The 21,594-nt window shown below is 36.9% G+C and overlaps 1 protein-coding gene across 3 annotated transcripts in view; it reads left to right on the top strand.

Annotated features, from left to right (window-relative positions):
• Epha6 (EPH receptor A6) overlaps positions 1-21,594 on the top strand; it is a 935,524-nt gene that overhangs the window by 568,157 nt on the left and 345,773 nt on the right. For 2 of the 3 annotated variants that reach the window (XM_052740946.1, XM_052740947.1), the window contains one exon: positions 18,276-18,438. The exons of the other annotated variant lie outside the window; for it this stretch is intronic. In XM_052740946.1, coding sequence (XP_052596906.1) covers positions 18,276-18,438 — 163 coding nt within the window. The remainder of the gene's footprint in view (positions 1-18,275; positions 18,439-21,594) is intronic. 3 annotated transcript variants of the gene reach the window in all.

Raw genomic sequence — 21,594 nt, 5'->3', positions numbered from 1 at the left:
ATGTATGTGCTTTCGTTTTACATGAATCATGATACGCATTGGAAGAAATACATGAGAAAAAGGACATGAACGCATTTCACAGTGATTTATGGTCTTCTATTTTTGATTACTGGGGGTAATCAAGAGTTGATTGTAGTAAATTACAGCTACCGTACATTAAATGACACTTCTCAAGTGTAGCCAGAAAGTGCTTCTGCATTTAAAATAACTCTACAGTTTTCTTACTTGTGCGTATTTTAAAATTTTGTCATAGCAGAAAAACATTTCAGAGCACTCTACTGACTGCCCAGGTACAATTAACTGACCCCTCCCCCATTTCTCTTCAAGTCAGGAACTTCTTACACAGTTTGAACAATGAGAGGAAAGAGAGCAGTTTTGTTGCTGGCTAGCTATGGAATCCAGCTGTGAATTTTGTTGATAGGATGATTAACACACAGGCTGCAAGGCAGAGTTGGGTCTCTGAACCGAAGAAACCACAAAGTGGAAGTGTTTTTCTCTGTGGCTCTTAATTACAGAGTCAGTCATCTAGAAGAGCAAACCTGTAGTCCTTTTACCTTGCTCTTATCGCTGAGACAGTACACCATCTTTGTCCCCTTTTGCTGGCCTGGGGTAGGAGGAGGGCACAGGAAATGACTCAAATCGACCATCAGAATTGTCGATTTCAGTGACATTACCAAAGAATATAGGGTTCTCATGATGATGATGTCATTCTAGGGCATTGCAATGAAAGAAAGTTTTACAACACAGTATTTCTAACAAAACCCACAAATCATAACCCGAGGCCAGTGGCGTCTAACGTGGTGACAAGAGTTTCCACCTAAAAACTGAGAAAAAAGATTCTAAAATGGAGCTAAAAACAGCTTCCTCATTGTCTCTCTCAAATGAGCGGCAGCTGCCGGTTTGAGCTACTGGTGGGTTCCTAGTGTGCACGCTCAACCTGCCATATGACGGGAATGAGGCCTCTGCAAGTGGCACATTAAGCTGCATAGTGGATTTAGACTTTGCTAGTACAAAACAAAGAAAGAGGTTTCTGGGCTACACGCTGCTTGGCTAAAAGCATAGACCCACGATAGCTCCCAGAGCTGGTGGTAAAGTACCACTGCCATGTTGGGAAGCTGAGGTGGGCAGAGCCAGCAGCCACAGCTGCTGCAGTTTAAAGCAATAGATTCACACTAAGACAGATTCAGATGTAATAGTTTACAATGTGTGTAAAATATATGTAGGCTTGAAAGAGACAAAAAAGGTGATAAATACAGTTATAGAAACAAATACATAGTTTTAAAAAATAAAGTCTTTAAAGAGACAGTAAAATTAATATAAAAATAAGCCACATGAAGATGAATATTACACAGAGAATCTGGATTGTGTTGTCTTTGGGATTTTTAACTGCAGAAAAACATTTGATTGTAAAAGCTGTTGAGTTATGCCAAAATGTACATTTTAAAGGTACCTTGACTTCAAAATTTGGATATAAGGATATGTTGCTTTGGAAAAGAGTCTCTGCTTTTGTTTCCACAGAAAGCCAGAGGCTATGGATTTGTTCCAGATTAAGATACATCAGGTTTGACCACCCAAGACCCCCTGAAAGGTCTCCAATGACACCATGATCCAGATGATCCAACATCCAGAATGGTTTGAAGGCAACTGGCTCAGACAATACAGCCTCACAGACTACTCCATGATCCTAAAATTTTCTTTGTGTCCCCATAAGATACAGCGCCCCCCTCCAGCAGGAAGTAGTAAGAGAAGCTACGCCCAAATTCCCAAATTATATGTAATTTTACTTTGTTAAGGTTAAAACCTTCCTTTTTGAAAAAAAAAGGGGGGGGGAAGTGCTGTGGGATGGTCTGTATGTCAAATGTGTTGCTCTGATGGGTCATTAAATAAAACACTGATTGGCCTTTGGCTAGGCAGGAAGTATAGGCGGGACAAGGAGGAGAATAAAGCTGGGAAGTGGAAGGCTGAGTCAGAGAGACACTGCCAGCTGCCATGATGACAAACAGCATGTGAAGATGCCGGTAAGCCACGAGCCACGTGGCAAGGTATAGATTAATGGAAATGGATTAATTTAAGCTATAAGAACAGTTAACAAGAAGCCTGCCACGGCCATACAGTTTGTAACCAATATAAGTCTCTGTGTTTACTTGGTCAGGTCTGAGTGGCTGTGGGACTGGCAGGTGAGAGAGATTTGTCCTGACTATGGGCCAGGCAGGAAAACTCTAGCTACAGGCCAGTAATAGGAAAAAGTTAAAGTCACTTATAAAAAAAGTTGATTAAATTTTCAGTTAAAATGTCATTAAATCCAAAGTTTTCATTTAGAAGTAAATGGCTTTTTGGAATGCATTCCCTAGGTTGGGATACCTTGCTCAGCCTTGACACAGAGGGGAGGGGCTTGGTCCTGCCTCAACTTAGTATGCCAGACATTGTTGACTCCCCAAGGGAGGCCTTACCCTCTCTTTGGAGTAGATGGGTGGTTGGATGCAGGGGGGATATGGGAAGGTGGGAGGAGAGAGAGAGAGAACTGAGATTGGTATGTATAATAAAAGAAAAAAAAAACTTTTTAAAATAAATAAATTTTAAAAAGAAGTATAATGCTGCTATATACTTAACAAGTACTAACAGGTCAGTTTTACTATGGGAATAAAATAATAGTTTACTAAAAATTTATAGTATATTAGAATTAAAAACCTACAGCCAAGTTGATGGCAGATAGACTTTTTTTTTTATATGAACATAACTGCATGTAAGCACAAAAGAACAAAAGCTAACTTCCTAACAAGCAACTAAACTAGTCACAGTTGCATTAACAACACAATTTAATATGGTTACAATAAATATAAAACTGAAGCTATGTTTCTGTTTCAATCACTACTATATGTATTTTACACAAAATTGTAGTATTGTGTCATAAAAGAAAAATAAAGACTTTATTTTTCTACAGTAAAATACTAAATATTTAGGAATATGAGTGTTGTTCATTTTTGTCATATAGTTAAGTATTTGATAAATGAAAAAAATTTATTTGCTACTGCTATATATACTAAAAATAATATTTTAGCTAACCCAAGTAAAAGTCTATTAATTAATTCTACAGTTTTCCAAGTTGACACTCTAGAAATTTCTCAGTAACAGTCCTCACTTGCAAGAATGAAATGATGCCTTTGTGCTTGTCTGTGCACTGTGTGTACACAGTGTCTAAGGTGGCCAGATGAGAGCATGGGATCACCTGGAACATGGTTGAAAGCCACCGTGTGGGCGCTAAAACCTGAACCCCAGACCTCTGCAAGAGCAGCAAGTGCTCTTAATGTTTGGTCCATTTCTCTGGTTCTTGCGAGGCTTACTGAATGTGTGGCTCCCAAGAAGCCATACAACTCGTTGATATAGACCACATCCTCACAAAGCCAGTCAACTTTACCTTGTACCTGTGCTTAAAGTTATCCCACAGTTTGCACATTTCCCATTCTACTTCACTTCCCAAAATTTCTCCTGGCTATCATTCACGTTCATTTGGAACTACAAGAGTGTGGGCATATTTCTCGTTCTTTTCAAGGACTTATTGGGTGTGGCAGCCTGCCCTGCTGGCAAGCTTCAAGTACGTGCCTACATCATCATGTGAGCTGTTCGTCCGATCTTAATCTTTATCTCAATCTGTTCTGTAGCTTCCAGGATTGGGGGCTTAGGGAAGAGCAGCCATTGTGCCTCAAGTGCCTGGTTCTTTGCCCACCCTGGAGTCTGTGAATGGTACTGTCAGTGCTGGCAGGCACGCCCTTCAGGCTGCAGGAGGCCATTCACTTCCAGTCGTTTACTCTTCTGGTCAGCATGAAGTAGCCAAACAAGTCATCACTGTCACAGCAGACACTGTATGCACAGTGCACGTACAAGCACAAAGGCAAAACACTCATAGACAGAGAAATTTTTAATTAATTAATTAATTAATTGATTAATTGCCAAATGTGGTGGTACACACCTTTAATCCCAGCACTGGGGAGGCAGAGGCAGGTGCATCTTTGTGAGCAGAAGCTCTGGACCCACTTGTACCTGGACAAGTGATGTCATCCACAGGAAGCACACTGGCAAGGAGATCAGGGTGTCAGGCACATCCACTCTGCAATGTGGCCTGTTTTAGCAACTTTGGTTTTTTTCAAACTTTTTTTTTTTATAAACAGGGTTTTTATTTTTCACCTGCTTTGTAGACAGATTTAGTCCTTTCATGTTGATATTTTTAGCCATTCCATTTTCCCACTGTGCATTAATTACTGGTTAATTAACATTGAACAGGATTTTATTGGGTTAAAATTGTTGCCCTTCCTTGGCTTTTTGGTCGTTAATAAAAGTATTTCTATGTTGTCTTATCCTGGAATAAAAAAGAAAAGAATGAAATGATGGTTTCCTAGAGTTCAATGTTAGCAGAATTGTCACCCATATTCACACAAATTATTGTGCTTCTTTTAGCAAATAACTAAGTTATGATTTAGAAGGACATTATATACTATATTGATTATTTTGTGGGGAATAAGATTCTTTTTCTCCAGAGAACTTTAAAGAATGCATAGATTAACATGTCGGGCTAATCAAGGCTACTGACACAAGAATAGAAATGATGTTTTATAGCATATACCCTTATGTGGTGACTCCCATTTGACAGAGATGCTACACCTTCAGATATTGCATTCACTCTACTCATTTGGCACGGTGTTATAAAAACCTTAAAGATGGAATACACACAGAGTCAATAGCTTTTCCAGAGTTTTGACATTCCAATTAAATCCAAGAAGAGACTGAAAAGTCAACCAGGATGCTATGTCTTAATATGTTTAGGTCTGCTTCAGTGGTGTTTGAGAATTTATTTTAGCTAAAGGAAGAATACAGCATCAGAGAAATGATAGGAAAAAATCTTAAAGCATCTTTCAGGCAGGGTTGATGAGTTCCTCCTGTTCCCAGGTAGTACTCTTGTTTAAATGGGCCACTAAATGAAGTAGCTGGATTCTCCCTGTAGCTCCCCTTTGGAAAGTAACCATTGAACACAGTTTAAATTTAACACTCATGCCTTCTCGATTGGGAACCATGAGGATCTTCCCCCTTTGAGGAGGAATTCAATGTTTTTCCTGATATGCAGGTACCAATTCATGCAATATTATTATTTCAAAATTTCATTATTTCAAACTTCATGTCACTAGACCATGTGTGATTCTTCATTTGTTGTATGCGTGTATGTGAGAGAAAGAAAGACAGAGACAAGTAAGCAGAGACACATAGAAGAGCGATAAGGTTGAAATGACAAACTAACCCTTGCAAAACCATCACTTTTAATTTTATGTTTTCTCAAGCATTGTATAGGTTCAGACTTCTAATCAGTGGACAAAAAACTTTACCAAGAAAAACCAAGGCACAGTCCTAAACTTGTCATCTGTTCCTTATAGTTTTAAGTTCCCATGGCTGGCTACTAATCAGCTGCCAGATCATCGAAGACAGAATCTTGGGCTTTTGAACAAATTCTGATCTCGGGGTGAATATGAATTTTGCATGTTCCATGGAAAGTGAGGTGACTTCCTAATATTACTTACAAACTGTCTACACAATCGATTAATATAAAATGAAAATAAGTACAGCACATATGTCTGAATTAACTGAGGTAGACAGACTCTGGATTAGTTTCACCATAATATAAATGGGAATTGAATATTATCATTTTACTTGCTTTGGAAACTTGTTATGAGGACTAAAGAATGTGTGTGAAAACATCTCGGCAGTTGCACAGCGCTATATAAATCATGTTCCTATGAATACCGACACCTTCATTTCTGTAAGTCTGTAGGAAAAAGTCGGTAGCATTGTGTAGATGTATCCAACCTTCTTATTAAATAATAAACACAGAACCAATGCAAAGAAGAAAGCCAAGAGGTCAAAGCTAAGAGCTAAAACCTTACCCTTCCTCCTGCGGTGGTCCTACTTCTCCGAACCAGAGCTACCCCTGTGTTAAAGTCTTTATATAGAGTTCCTGTCCTGCCTTCTCATTGGTTGTAAACCCAACCACATGACCGCCTCCTCACAGCCTGTCTGTATAGGCCTCCAGGTTTTCCATGATTGGTATTAAGATTAAAGGCATGTGTATCCAATAATGGCTGTATCCCTGAACACACAGAGACTTACCCAGCTCTGCCTACCAAGTGCTGGAATTACAAGCGTAGGCTACCACTGCCCTGCTTTCCTATGGCTTGCTAATAGCTCTGACCCCCGGGCAACTTTATTTATTAACATACAAATAATATTTTAATACAAATAAAATATCACCATATTTCCCCTTTTCTATTTTAATAAAAAGAAAAAAAAGAAAAAGCTTATAACTAATATAAGAAAAACTATATACAAAAGTACAATAACTATATACAATATATACAAGTAATAAATACCTAAACAATGTCTAGTCCATTTGTATTTGACAAATTCAGAGAAAATAATTTCATTATCTATCCTATTTTGGTAAGTCCAAAATGTATCCTAATTAATCTTCAACTATAACTAACTAAACTTCAACTATAACTAACTAATCTTCAACTCCCTCAGAGACCCAAGAAGGAAATAATATTAGCTAACAAAAATAAAAACAGGAAGTGCACATAAGCAACTTCCAAAAAATTTGTGAGTTGACAGAAACAGACAGCTGTCTGGACAGTCACCTGAGGTTTCTCCGAAGTGCTGGGGCATCATCTTCAGCCTATAGGCTTAGCATATCTGACAGACTCATTTGTGAAGTAGGATGTACACAAGGTCAACAGTTCAACCTCACATTGAGTGAGAGTAGTCCATGTACCAGAAACACCTGAATCCCACTAGTGTCATGTCATGATTCAGGATTTAAATTCTGGAAATTGTTGATGGTTTTTTAATTCAGCTGTCCATTCTTCTTGGTTGTGTATATATGGCTTCATCTCAGCATCCCATTCTTCTCCATATCCCTCTATCAAATGCCAGTCTACTATTGAGAGGCGTGAGCTTAGTTACTCTTCAAGAATAACTGTTTCAGCTGCTGTTCCATTGCACATCAGAGGCCATCGGCCCACTGCCTGTTCAGCTGCCTTCGAAGAAAAGGGCACTGTACCTTTTTCGAATTGCGAAGGCCACTTCAGGGATGGTGCCATATTGTCCTCGCCTCTGAAGATGCCTTTTGATAAAGCCATAACCACACTTGTTTTGGCAAGAATCAGTAATCCTTTGTTTTATGTCCTGTCTGTCCATTTTGTCCTGTTGATTCGAGGATACTTTGTTGTCCAGTGGCTAACTTTTGCCACAATGAAAGTTAACTCCATATGCAGTTTCTTCAATGCCCATATTTTCTCTGAAGTAGATTGGTACTGCCAGGAGCCGACATGTCTCATAGTCATAACAAAAAAGAAAAATTTTCTAAGTTATTAAAACATTTTAAATGCCATATTCTGTAGATCTCTGAAGGATTTGAAGATAACCTGTCTATCTAAAATATATCTACTCAATCTTGAAAACATACCTAATATAACTACAAGTTCTATTATAATATCTAACTACTAACTTTCATTTCTTTATATCCTAATAGTTGGTAATAACATTCAAGGATCAGAAAATTGCATTACATTGTTAGATGAACGGTACAATTAGAAAAATATAACATTTTCTAACAATATCAATTTCAATATATATAATTTGTATACAATATAAAACAATCCAATCCAATGTAAAGTATTTACATTTTTCTTTTCTTTCTTTTTTTTTTAATAAGAACCTTAAATCTAATCTCCTTTGCTTAGCCTTTTTCCTAATCCTTGACAACAACTTGTAACCAACCCCCCTAATCAATGAAAATTATCCCAGACCCAAAACTCATTAAAAGACCAAAAAACCCAACTGCCCCACACCACCTCTTTGGGAATGTGGGCGTCGTATTCTTGAAATTGCTTCCTGCTGGGTATGGGCGAAGGTATCTTTATCCTGAAAGAAAAATTTTAGGTTAATTGTCAAATTCTAGGAAAGGTAAATATATCCTTCGTTATCCAGTCTGTGTATAATGCCAAAATTCAGGGTTTATCTCAAATCCTTATACAAGTAGTCTTTGAGACTGGATCATCTCAGCTAGCTCTTCTCAAAATTGCTCTGAGCACATTGTAGTTCAAAGCTGATCTGTAGATGATGTTTGTCAGCTTAGTGATGTTATTATTGTCCACGTGGAATTGTTGTTGTGGGGCCCCATCTTCTTCCTGGAGACTTCAGTTGATGTTAGGCCTAACCGTGATTTCCTGCAAAAAACTGATAAGAGACTCGAACACAAAGACTATATATGCGACTTTTTAGAATTAGTTAGTACTCTATATGACCATTTATATCTTAACAAAGTTTAAAATGTATATATATCTATATATATATTGATCTTGTAAATTTTGATATAAAATTCATACTTTAAGAAAAGTTTAAAGAATCAGAATAGAATCAAAGAGTTGAGATTCGTAATAGAATAGTCCCTTAATTAATTTGGCTTTTCTCCTGTCCCATAGCAGAAGATGGCTCTTTTCTTCTGGCATGATACAGGGAGTTTGCATTTTCCTTTTAACAACATGCTTGAGTTTAAAGAAGGAGAGAGCCATTCTCCAACTCCAAAGTCAGCTTTAAATTTTAATTGAACTGGGACTATTAGAAGTTAAATAGTGTTAAATCTTTAAAGAAAAGCAGAAACAAACATTTAGGAAGACATAAAATTTTTTTAGATAACATACCCATACGCCATTTCACTCTGTTTCTTACGATAGATGATTTGTTCCTTTTCTTCAGTTGTCTCATTTGTCCAGTGTTCTTCAAATTCCTTAACCTTCATTCTCCTAAAAGACAAAAACAAAAACCTTTCCCCAAGGTTTTTTGGGGATGTTCCTTTTTGACAAGTTATCTGATTAAATGAAAAGGCATGTGTTACTGGTGTAAGTTAGTATAAATTGGATGTTTACGATAGTTGATGAACTATCACCTCCTCTAATTAAGAGGTCTCTCTTGTTCAAATCGAACCTTTATCAATTTTGATGGTACCCACAGCTTATCTTCTCCTGTAGAAATAAAAGCAAAACCTCGTCCCCAACGTAACACATACCCTGGTTTCCATTCTGAGGTCAGCACATCCTTAAAGTATATAGGTTGATTTAATTCTGTAGTTTTTTCTATTATCCAATGTCTCTCTGCAGCTGTTGTTCCTTTCTCATTGGCATTGAGAAAATTCAAAGTTAATAGAGCATTATGTAGTCTATTTCTGGGGGTTTTTGTTACTCCTTTTTGTTTATTTAGCATATCCTTTAGAGTTCTGTTTGATCTTTCTATAACTGCTTGACCTGTAGGATTATGTGGTATACCTGTAACATGGTTTATATTATAATAGGCAAAAAACTGTTTCATTTTAACAGAGACATATGATGGAGCATTATCAGTTTTGATTTGTGCAGGTATACCCATAATGGCCATAACTTCTAGCAAATGAGTGATTACAGAATCAGCTTTTTCAGAACTCAAAGCAGTTGCCCATTGAAATCCTGAATAAGTATCGATAGTGTGGTGTACATATTTCAGTTTTCCAAATTCTGCAAAGTGAAACACGTCCATCTGCCAGATTTCATTCCTCTGAGTAACCTTTGGGTTACATCCTGCTGGTAATGGTGTTTGATTGTAGAAGGAACAAGTAGGACATTTCTTTACTATTTCTTTGGCTTGTTGCCAGGTTATGGAAAAATCCTTTTTTAAACCTTTACTATTTACATGATGTTTTTTATGAAATTCTGAGGCCTCCAGCACATTTCCTATCAATAATTTATCAATCTCATCATTGCCTTGTGCTAGAGGGCCTGGCAGACCAGTATGGGATCGGATGTGAGTTATATATAAAGGATGACTCCTTTTTCTGATTGTATCTTGTAATTGAATAAATAATGAAGTTAATTCTGAAGCATCGTGGATAAATTCTGCAGTCTCAATATGTAATACTACTCTTTCAGCATACTGAGAGTCAGTTACTATATTGAGAGGTTCTGAAAAATCCATTAATACCAACAGAATAGCATACAATTCTGATTTTTGAACTGAATTATAAGGACTTTGAACCACTTTACTTAAATTTTCTGATTTGTAACCTGCCTTTCCTTGTTTGTTGGCATCTGTATAAAATGTACGAACTCCAGATATGGGTTTTTTCCTCACAATTCGAGGCAAGATCCAATCAGCTCTCTTTATAAGATCAATTCTATTGCTTTGGGGATATTTGCTGTTAATTTCACCCAAAAAATTACTACAAGCTTTTTGCCAAGGTTCACTTTCTATCCATAATTTTTCAATGTCCTCCTTAGTTAAAGGTACGACAATTTCTGCTGGGTCTATTCCTGCTAATTGACGAAGTCTCAATTTTCCTTTCCAAATCAAGTCAGAGATTTTTTCCACATAAGTTTTTAATTTTTTATTTGGTTTATTTGGTAAAAATATCCATTCCAATATAATATCTTCCCTTTGCATTAATATTCCTGTTGGGAAATGCCTAGAAGGTAAAATAACCAAAATGCAATCCAGCTTTGGATTAATACGATCTACGTGCCCTTCATGTACTTTCTTTTCTACCAAGGCCAATTCTTTCTCAGCTTCAGGTGATAATTCTCTTGGACTATTTAAGTCCTTATCACCTTCTAAGGTTTTAAACAAATTATTCAGCTCATCATTTTTTTACCCCAACAATAGTTCTTAGATGAGAAATGTCTCCAAATAATCTTTGAAAGTCATTAAGAGTCTGTAGTCGATCTCTCCTAATTTGCACTTTTTGAGGTCTAATTTTTTGAAGTTCTATTTTATATCCTAAATAATTAATAGAATCTCCTCTTTGTACCTTTTCTAAAGCAATTTGTAATCCACAGCAAGGCAAAATTTTCTTTACTTCTTCAAACATTCTTTCTAAAGTATCTGCATTTGAGTCAGCTAGTAAAATATCATCCATATAATGATAAATTATAGATTTAGGAAATTTTTTACGTACCACTTCTAATGGCTGTTTTACAAAATATTGGCACAAAGTTGGGCTATTCAACATTCCCTGTGGGAGAACCCTCCATTGAAATCTTTTAACCGGTTGAGAATTATTATAAGTAGGCACTGTGAAAGCAAATCTTTCTCTGTCTTTTTCTTGTAAGGGTATTGAAAAGAAACAGTCTTTTAAATCAATAACTATGAGAGGCCAGCCTTTTGGTAACAGAGTAGGTAAAGGAATTCCAGATTGTAAAGAGCCCATTGGCTGAATTACTTTGTTAAGTGCTCTAAGGTCTGTTACCATTCTCCATTTACCAGATTTTTTTTTATAACAAATACAGGAGAATTCCAAGGGCTGGTTGATTCTTCAATATGATGAGCATTTAACTGTTCTTCCACCAGCTCTTGTAAAGCCTGGAGTTTCTCTGTTGTTAAAGGCCATTGCTGAACCCATACAGGCTTGTCTGTTGACCATTTTAAAGGCAGAGTTGTTAATGTTTTTGGAAGATTATCAGTTGTTGTGCCCTGTTCTTGTATGACATGGATGGCTGGTGAGCACTCATTAGAATAATATCTTTTAATATTTCTCTCAGAAACATGTACTAATTTATGATTTGTTTCTGAGATTGGAGGGATATTAATCTGAGTATTCCATTGTTGTAACAAGTCTCGACCCCACAGGTTCATAGCTATGTTAGCCATATATGGTTTTAATTTTCCTTTCTGTCCTTCTGGACCTATACATTCAAGCCATCTTACACTTTGTTTCACTCTAGATAATGTCCCAATTCCTAAGAGTTGAATGTTTACCTCCTGAAGAGGCCAAGTTGGATGCCAAAATTCTGGTGCAATTATGGTAATGTCAGCACCTGTGTCTACCAGACCAGACAACAAAACACCATTTATTTTTATTGTTAGTTTTGGTCTTTGTTCATTAATAGAAGTTTGCCAAAAAATTTTCTTTATGTTTTTTCCTGTATTTCCTATTTTCTCTGTTTCATCATCTCGACTAACATGATTTATTCCAATAGACATTTGGTTATTTAGTTGCTTTGAGTAGGGGTTTCCTCTACAACTGCAGGAAAGGTTTGAACTGGATTTACTGTGGGGGCCTGCCTGAGGCCCCTCTGGGAGTTTCCCGAAGCTCGAGGCAGAGGGTTACCCTGTCTGTCCCTTGTTGATCTACATTCGTTGGTCCAGTGTTTTCCCTTACCACACCTTCTGCATACTCCAGAAGGAAGGGGCATTCTGTTGCCAGTGTTCCTTGAATAAACATTATTTCTAGGAATGACCTGTTTACAATCCCTTTTCAAATGTCCTTGCTTTCCACATCCAAAACATCTAACATTGCTCAAACCTTTTGAAATTGCTTTTCCTACCCACATATCCTCATGGTCATAAGCCTCTACATTAACTGTATCTCTAATCCAATCTTCCAAAGGTGCAGATCTTGCCTTTAACGGCCTAATTATTCTTTTGCACGCTGCATTTGCATTCTCAAAGGCTAAAGATTCAATTATTATCTGACTAGCCTCTGAATTCGGGACCATTTTTTGTACTGCTGAAGTCAATCTTTGTAAGAAATCTGTGAAAGATTCTTTGGGGCCCTGTATAACCTTTGTAAATGACTCAGTTTTTTTTCCTGGTTCTTCAACTCTGTCCCATGCATTCAAAGCTGCCGTTTTACATAGAAGTAGGGTTTGGACATCATATGAACATTGTGTTTGTACTGAAGCATATTGGCCTTCGCCAATAAGCTGATCCTGGCAGACTTGCATTCCACTATCCCTCCATTGTCTTTCTATATTTTTAGCCTCATTACTGAACCACATTTTCCACTGGAGATTTTGTCCGGGTTCAAGAACAGCCTGTGCCAATTCCCGCCAGTCCTTTGGTATAATCCTATTACAAGTTGACCAGGTGTTTAACATTTGCTTTACATATGGGGAGTGCATGCCATAAGATGCTATTGCCTCCTTAAATCTTTGTAAGTCTAACATTTCAACTGGAACCCAAGTATTTTGTTCATTCTCTTCATCAGGTAGCTGCTGTACGACTACTGGATAAATTAAGGGTGATTGTGTGAAAACTGGCTTTCTTTCTGTAACCTTATGATCCAATTTTGAAACAACTTCACTATTTATTTCTTCTGTCTGAATTTGAATTTCTCTATAATTCATTTTTACCGATTTAACAAGTTTTTCTAAGACTGTTATCCTGGCACTTAAGTTGACGATCTTTTTAAATAGTAAAATGAGGATAAGAAAAGTAATAAACTGAATAATTCGATCAATATTAATCTTTTCATACAGTTGTTCCATTGTCAGAGTGCCTAAAATTTCAAACAAAGCCCAATTTTCTTCCAATGTACACATAAAGCCCATTTTTTTTTAATGTAGAAAAAAATTCTCTTTTAAATAGATATGTTAATTGACTTACCAAGTCTGGGTAGAACAGTAGACTCCCAGGGAATTTCACAGCCACCTGGTGTTCGAGGTGTGAATCCAGCGAGAGAGAGAGAGAGAGAGAGAGAGAGAGAGAGAGAGAGAGAGAGAAAGTGTAGCCGCTTGAGCCCAGTCAAGCCTTGGCTTTACAGGCAGGGGCCCTGTTCAGCAGAGCAGGTCTGAGTTGTTTGTAGCAGTTGCAAGTAGCTCCAGCTGCGGGTCAGTCAGGCCTGGGCCCAAGCTAGGCAGCCGGGCCGCCCAGGCTGGAAACCGGACCTGCCGCCAAGCCAAGCCAAGCGGTTTTTAATGAATTCTTGTCACGTTGGGCGCCAAATGTAGATGTATCCAACCTTCTTATTAAATAATAAACACAGAACCAATGCAAAGAAGAAAGCCAAGAGGTCAGAGCTAAGAGCTAAAACCTTACCCTTCCTCCTGCGGTGGTCCTACCTCTCCGAACCAGAGCTACCCCTGTGTTAAAGTCTTTATATAGAGTTCCTGTCCTGCCTTCTCATTGGTTGTAAGCCCAACCACATGACCGCCTCCTCACAGCCTGTCTGTATAGGCCTCCAGGTTTTCCATGATTGGTATTAAGATTAAAAGCATGTGTATCCAATAATGGCTGTATCCCTGAACACACAGAGACTTACCCAGCTCTGCCTACCAAGTGCTGGAATTACAAGCGGAAGCTACCACTGCCCTGCTTTCCTATGGCTTGCTAATAGCTCTGACCCCCGGGCAACTTTATTTATTAACATACAAATAATATTTTAATACAAATAAAATATCACCATAGCATTGTTATTAACTATCCATCTAGCTAATCTAATTTAAAATTTACGTTAAAATCAAAATTAAAGAGATGGATATCATTTAGAAATATGACAAGATCCAAAGACTAAGAGAAAGGAAGCCAGCTAAAGGAACACTGTCAGTGCTGGCCTCTTGGACTGGAGTGCCCTGAACCCTACAGAGAGTGAGAGACCTTCAAACCCTAAGCCCTAAATGGAATGTCTCCATCAAATCCCTCCCCCCAGGGCTCAATGAACCCCGAGGAAGAGGAGGCAGAAAGAGCGTAAGACCCAAAGGGAATGGATGACACAAGGAAAGAGAAGTCAAGGTCCTCTAGTTGCACATGATAGATGCACATATGCCTCCGCAGAGACTGCGGCAGCATGTACAGGGCTGAAAGGAGACATGAACGCATGTCCCCATCCCTAACCCAGGAGCTCTCTCCAACTGCAGTAATAATTAAATGCAATGATAACCACTTTGATAATTTAGTTTCCTCCAAAGGGAAAAAGAGTACAAAAGCTACTCTTAAGGCAGGCTGCATGTCCAGCAGTAGCTGGCCAACCGAAAATGAACTCAAGGGAATTTTTGTGGGTTCCCTGTCTCAAATTGTCATTGCAGAGCTTTCCATACACACTTTTAAATTTTACCTTATTTGTTATTTAATTTATATTTTTTCTTATCTCTTTTTACCCTAGCAGGTACTTTGCATATGTATTATGACTTCCAGTTTAATGTTTTTATGGGATTTCTAAGTATAGAGCAAGTGGGATTCTGTATCTATGTTTCTTTTACTTTCTCCTGGCTCTTTTCCTTCTATTTGTTCATTTTGTCCAATTCTGATGTGTTAGTTTTTGCTTTCTCTTGTTATATCTTATTTTAATAGTATCCGTTAGAATCTTGTTTGCTTTCTAATGAGAGACAGAAAGGGAGTGGATCTGGGTAGCAGGGAAGTTGGGAAAGAACCAGAGGGGGTGGGGGGAGGGAAAGCTATAATTAGGATGTATTATAGGAGAACAAAATCTCTCTTTAGTAATAGGGGGGAAAACAAATAGTGATCATACCTTGAAAAATAAAAGAAAATGATCAGGGAATTTTACTACAGAATAAAGATGAAAACGTATGAATTTAGGAGCAGTGAAATAGATTTCTCAGCAGAGTTAACAGCATTCATGTCACACAGCTAGCAATTCTACTATGATTCACAACGATGGTGCTGCTCTAGAAAAGCATATGCAAACGCTGCACTCAAACATATCCACAATCCGTCCTGCCAGGATGAGCAAGGAATCTAACAGTCCCTTGCAAGGTATGTTCTCTACCTCATGACGGCTGTTTAGACTTGGAACTTATATGTCAGCAAAAGAGCAATTAGCCAATGTTAGGACATAATAACGTCCTATGCTTGTAGTAGATGAAAGCTAACTTGGTTTCCTATGAGTCTAAATGTACCAAGAGGAAAAGTCCACTTCACGAGCTCTGTTCTGCTAGAAGCTAATAAGTGGCAAGAAATGAGAAAAGCAACTGACATGCAGCTGGTGATGAGTTGGATACATTTCAGCACACTTCCTGAAGATTTTTATTCCAGGGGTAAAACTACAAACAAGTTTGTGCAAATCAGATAGCAAAAAAAAATCTGAAAGCTGCCTATAGTAGGCATCCTAGACTCTGTGACTTACTAGGTAGGAAATTACTGCTTATGTTTTGGTGAAGCAACCAAGACAGTGTATGATTGTTAGGCAGTATTTTAAAGAGTAAACTTTCCATTACATACCATCTGTCTCAGGGGATAATACTAAATTCTTTTTCATTGCTTTACAAATCCTCCCATAGTCATCATTTCATATGGTACAGCAGCATTCAAGATAAAATATAACATATATTGGAGGAAATTATATCAAAGGTGGACTATTTTCCTCTTGCACAAGAAATTGAAAAATCTAAATGATCAGCAAATTTCTACTTCAGACATTATGGTTGGCAAGTACATTTCTATTTCTCTATGCTATGGACTTTTTAAGCCCTTGATTACAAATGTCTTGACATTAGCTGACTCCTGCTTTCAATTCTCAGCAGATGATTATCATCATCAATATTTATAGACCTGGTTTTGTTTCCGTAGCTCCTATGCTAGATGCATAAGTTTCTATTTACTTCCTACTCTCAAAATTGCATATGTGTGCGTATTCCCAATTTTTATGTTTTGTTTATTACTTACAATATTGCTATAGTTTAGTCATTTTGTAATTAATTTTTATTATTTGAGGGAGAGATGGAAAATTTGATTCCTTTATTCAGACACTGAACTACCATAAAGTATGTAAAGTCCTGAAAAATAAAGCTATAACATCTTTTAATGTCTTCTCTTAAGAACTTTTTCTCCAAAGCAACATAAAGGAAATCATTGTCATAGTTCTGAATCTTAAGTCATCACCCTCAAGTAAACGGAACTTTGACACATCCTCTGTATGTGTAGATGTGTAGATTTTTTTACAGTCTTTAGTCTAGAAACTCCCTTAAAAAATAGCAGTTTCAAGGACAACCAAAAATGAGATTCTGATAATACAGATATGATTAAGCATCAAATGAATCATTAAATTAGAGACCCTGAAAGGCTCCTGCCTTCCTCGGAATTTTTACATTTAGACTTATAAAAAGCAGAATTCACTTTGGGAACTGTTGACCTATGTTGATCTGTGCATTGAGAAAAGTTGTTTATACAAATGTAGATTGATTCTCCCTCATCTAATATCCTTGGGTCTTTCAGATCTGGATTTTTTTTCAGTTTTGGGGTATTTGCATATACATGAGATATCTTGAAGATGGTACCCAATTCTAAGCCCCAAATTCATTTAAACTTCTTATATGCATAACCTGAAGGCAATTTTATGCAATATTTCCAGTGTGCCACCATCCTGACTGTGGCATATATGAGCTCAAGTGTGGAACTATCCACATGACATGTGACATCATGTCAGCACTGGATCAGTTTGGGTTGAGGATTTCAGACTGCAGATTTTCAGAATAGAGAAGCTTTTGAATATCTTATTAAAAGATAAGCTCTTAGAGGAAAGCTTTATAAACCCCAAGCAATAAGAGTTTAGTTCATCACCCACCACCATGATCTTGTAAACAATCCCTTACAGAGACAGGTAAACAATTCTGTTCTTACGTAAGAGCAAAAGAGCCCACTTAAAAGTCCTGGACTCACCTGATCATTCGGAGTGCCAGAGTAAGCCCATTTCACCTTAATGATGTGTAACAGTTGAATACAAAACCCAGGAAACAGAACAAGCCTCCCTCCAAGACCTGTCAATGATTTCACAGGGGCCGTAAGTATTCCCTACCTTTCTGTTGTCACTGCTATTCTATGGACACCTTTTGAAGGCGATCTCACCATCACTATGTAGCTTGCACAAATCTAAAAGTGAACTCTGAAATCTCAACGGAAAAAAATTGCATCATTTTATTTGTTAAATTTTATATATTAATGATAAAATTCTAAGGAATCAGAGTTATAGATCAATACAGGTGATTTCTATATAAAGATTTCAAACCTTAAAAACTATTTTCTTTTCACCCAGAGGTCTCCCCACAGATAGAGAGCCCTGGCATTTTGGCACTCACTACCTGTGGGTGAAAATGCTGTGTAGTGGATTCATGATTCCCCACACTCATGATAATGTGTCTAGTCCAGTCTGTCCATTTTGGTGAAGAAGGTGCTGTTCTGTGTGAACATGCCCTCAGACCACCACTATTCTCCAAGTCACAGCCAGCCAAAGTCGAAGTCACCAGTGGTCCAAGTGTAGTTTAATCCAGGCAGCCATCCTATTGATAAATTTCCAAGTCAGAGACATATCTCATATATAATGCTGATCAACTAAATGCTAAATTGTGGAAACCCTTACATTTCTTTTCATCAGTATTTTCGATATGCTTAGCCTCGGTCCTCAGTTTTGCTGGGAACTGTCTCTAGGAAACGGCAGGGTCACACCGCCTCATTTCCTTTTTCCTTTTTTCTGTCCCTAGGAGCATGAGCAGCTCACCTATTCTTCCACGAGGTCCAAGGCCCCCAGTGTCATCATCACAGGTCTCAAGCCATCCACCAAGTACATATTTCATATCCGAGTGAGGACTGCGACAGGATACAGTGGCTACAGTCAGAAGTTTGAATTTGAAACAGGAGATGAAAGTAAGTTTCACTAAAGGATATAAAGTAAGATGGTAATTTAGGACTATTCCAGTTAACCTGATAATTTAAAACCAGGTGTCCCAGCTTTTAATGGCCCTTCTGAATGGGATGCAGTTCATATAAATACCCACATACTCATTTGAGTTACTGTTTTGACGTTAGTCAATGAATACCTCTTGAAATGCCTTACTCTCAATCATGTGTCACAAATATGTCCCTTTATGCAGAATTTGTCAAACATGCTATTACACAGGATCTTAATGGCTGTGTGATTGTTCACCAGTCCTAGTATTATAATATAATCCTAACGAAAACTTGGAAGAAATCAGGCTGCAAACAAATGGTTTCAGCAGTCAGTTTAAAATATGCACGTTTGGCTTGTTGTCTCAGATCAATAAAAAACAGTGGTCAGGAGACACATTCCACCAACATGTACATTACAAGATTAAATATAGATGCATAGGCTTTATGAGAAACTTGCATTATTTCCACAAGCTCAGCAGACTGAAAACCAAAACCTGAGATGAAGGGAGTGAAGTATGATGTGCATTTTGAAATCTCTTATTCATTATAAATCCAGATATATTAGTGAATATACAACTCCATCATTCTTTCATCTTTGTGGGTTACTAGAGAGTGGCCAACATTACCATCCATGTCTAGTCACTTCAGTCTCTCTTGAAGCTTGGCCTGAGGTCTCAGCACCCAGTTCTTTTCCTGTTCTATAATGACTCCTGTTTTCAGAAATAGTCCTACTTCACCCTCCCAGCCCCAGAATCTTGCTTGACTCCTCTGTTGAGAATCAAAGCCATGTATACCTTCTTGGCACCCCATGAGAGTACATGCCACCAGTCTAGTATTTTTAATTCAAATTTACATTTTCTTCCCAGCTATATAGGTGGTAAATCATGAGAACACAAATGGCCATAACTTTTCAATTTGCTTCTGTATCCTTGGAGCCTCACACAGAACATGAGTGGTTTAGGTGTTCTATACATTGTTATTGGCTAGAATAAATATTATAGTGATGTGTGACTGAGTATGCAACTGTCAACTAATGAACAGCCTATCATCTGTAGCTTAGAAAAAATTAGAATTGATAGCAAGTACAATTTTTACATCAGGCTTCATTTTCTCATTTGACTAGATTTTAAATACATTTCACTTGGCCAATTTTCCTGAGAGTGCATTTATAACTTAATAATTCAGTACTCACAAATGTGCTTTTAAAAGGAAGATGAATTATTTCCCTTGTAAAATAAAAAGAAACAAATAGGTATTAACTTTTCTAAGCTGTGCAGTTAATTTTGGTCAATACTAATACATGTAAATATAAATTAAAAAAAAAAAACCTACAGCCCCCAAATGACAGTGGCCTTTGCTTTATTACTTAGGCTGCACATGACCAGTGGTTAGGGGGAAATGGTCAACAGGATGTGGCAGGGACACTTTTAGGATAAATTTATATTGATTTCATCATATAACTGTATTTGGTGATTGATAAAATATACTCTTAATAACTTTAATGACAATGGCAATATTAAACACCCATGTCCTAAGTATTCTTTTTATTAATTAACTTGATATTTCCCTTAAAATATTTCTAATTCTGCACTGGAGTTTGTATTTGGTCATGTAAAGGAATAGTACATACAATTCCACATTGAGCAATTTACAAAAATCATTTCCTTTAATTCTAAAAGCATTATGGCTCTTTTTATAAACATAATTAGCTGCATCCATAATTGTATACTAGGGAGTGGAGGTAATAGATGAAGGCCATAGCACTGGCTAACAATAGCATCAGAAGACAGTGAACACTGTGCTTTTAGTATTAAAGTGACTTTGATTAGACCCTTGAAAAGATAAAGTATCTGAGAAGAATCTGAAAAATATGTTTGTCTAAATCTGGAGTTCAGGAATATGAAATGGTTCCTAAGTCAATTTACAGCAAACGGAAAAAGCATTTAAAGGCTCATTTTTATTGGACTAGCTCTAAATTGCATTTTAAAACATGTTGTTTATGCCCAGAAGAGAATTCCAGTGAATAATGGCTGGGTAGGATTGGGGTGGGTTTGCCATAATTCAATAATATGATGATATGTACCCCAGTTGATAGCATGTCTTTTCCTCTTCATATTCTCCTAGCTCATGTGTAAATTTTTATAGCTTTTGTTTCTCAAGTAGTATATGAACTATTATGATGTCAACTTTATTACTAAGTTCTCCCCTGTGTCTTCCATTTAATTAACTAACTTTATAATATTCTCATAGAGAATGGGTAGGGGCTGGGTGGATTAGGCTCTCTCTCATTTGATGGCCTACTTCAAGTTTTTCAAAGTAAGTAGAAGAGTTTACTGTTCTGTTCTCCTTTGCTGTATCTATTTTACTTTGTTCAGGCTATAGTTTACTAACAAAAACAATAATATAAGGAATAGACTGATTGTTTTTCAAAATAATAATAATGTTCTTAAACATTAATAGCTACTGTACTCTAAATGATAAAGATATCCAAAGAATAGTTATAGTAATATCTCTTAATCTCCAAAGTCAGTGCTTTCACTTACTTTTTTATTCATTATTTCATCATTAGAATATGCTAATGGAAAGTAGCTAACAGATGTAAAGATTATTAATTATGGTTGCTAGACAATAAAAAACAACTTATTTGAACAAGCTTGGTAGCTTTCTTTTCTCTTCTATAGAACAAAATTATTACATATGTATACATGGAGAGATATATTGGTGATAGAGTAGTAATCGATATTGATTGATAAGTATCTGTTTAGTTGCATACAGAGTAGCATGTTATTTCTTATGTTTTAATGTTAAGCACTGTACCAAGCATATATTTACATATTGTGCCCACTAACAGCATTTATCAGTTGCAAATTTTATACTGGACTTGTTAAGTGCTATGCTTGATCACCTTCCACTTTTGTTAGGATAAAGTAAACAAAATTAGAACAAATTAAACAATAATAGTAAGAAAACAAGAATATAAAATATTTCATGTGAATATTCTTAAGACATTCAGAAACAGTATGGGTGCTAAGAAAAAAGATTTTTCAAAATTGAAATAAATTGATATAATACTACAAAATAACAACAATAAACAATATTCCACTATCTGGTCAAGGGCAGTTTGTTCTAGCT

The sequence above is a fragment of the Peromyscus californicus genome, unplaced genomic scaffold (assembly GCF_007827085.1).
Source record: "Peromyscus californicus insignis strain IS unplaced genomic scaffold, ASM782708v3 Scaffold_16__1_contigs__length_79575227, whole genome shotgun sequence".
Classification (NCBI taxonomy): domain Eukaryota; kingdom Metazoa; phylum Chordata; class Mammalia; order Rodentia; family Cricetidae; genus Peromyscus; species Peromyscus californicus.
The sequence above is the reverse complement of the archived record's forward strand: the minus strand, read 5'-3'. Positions and strand labels throughout refer to the sequence as shown.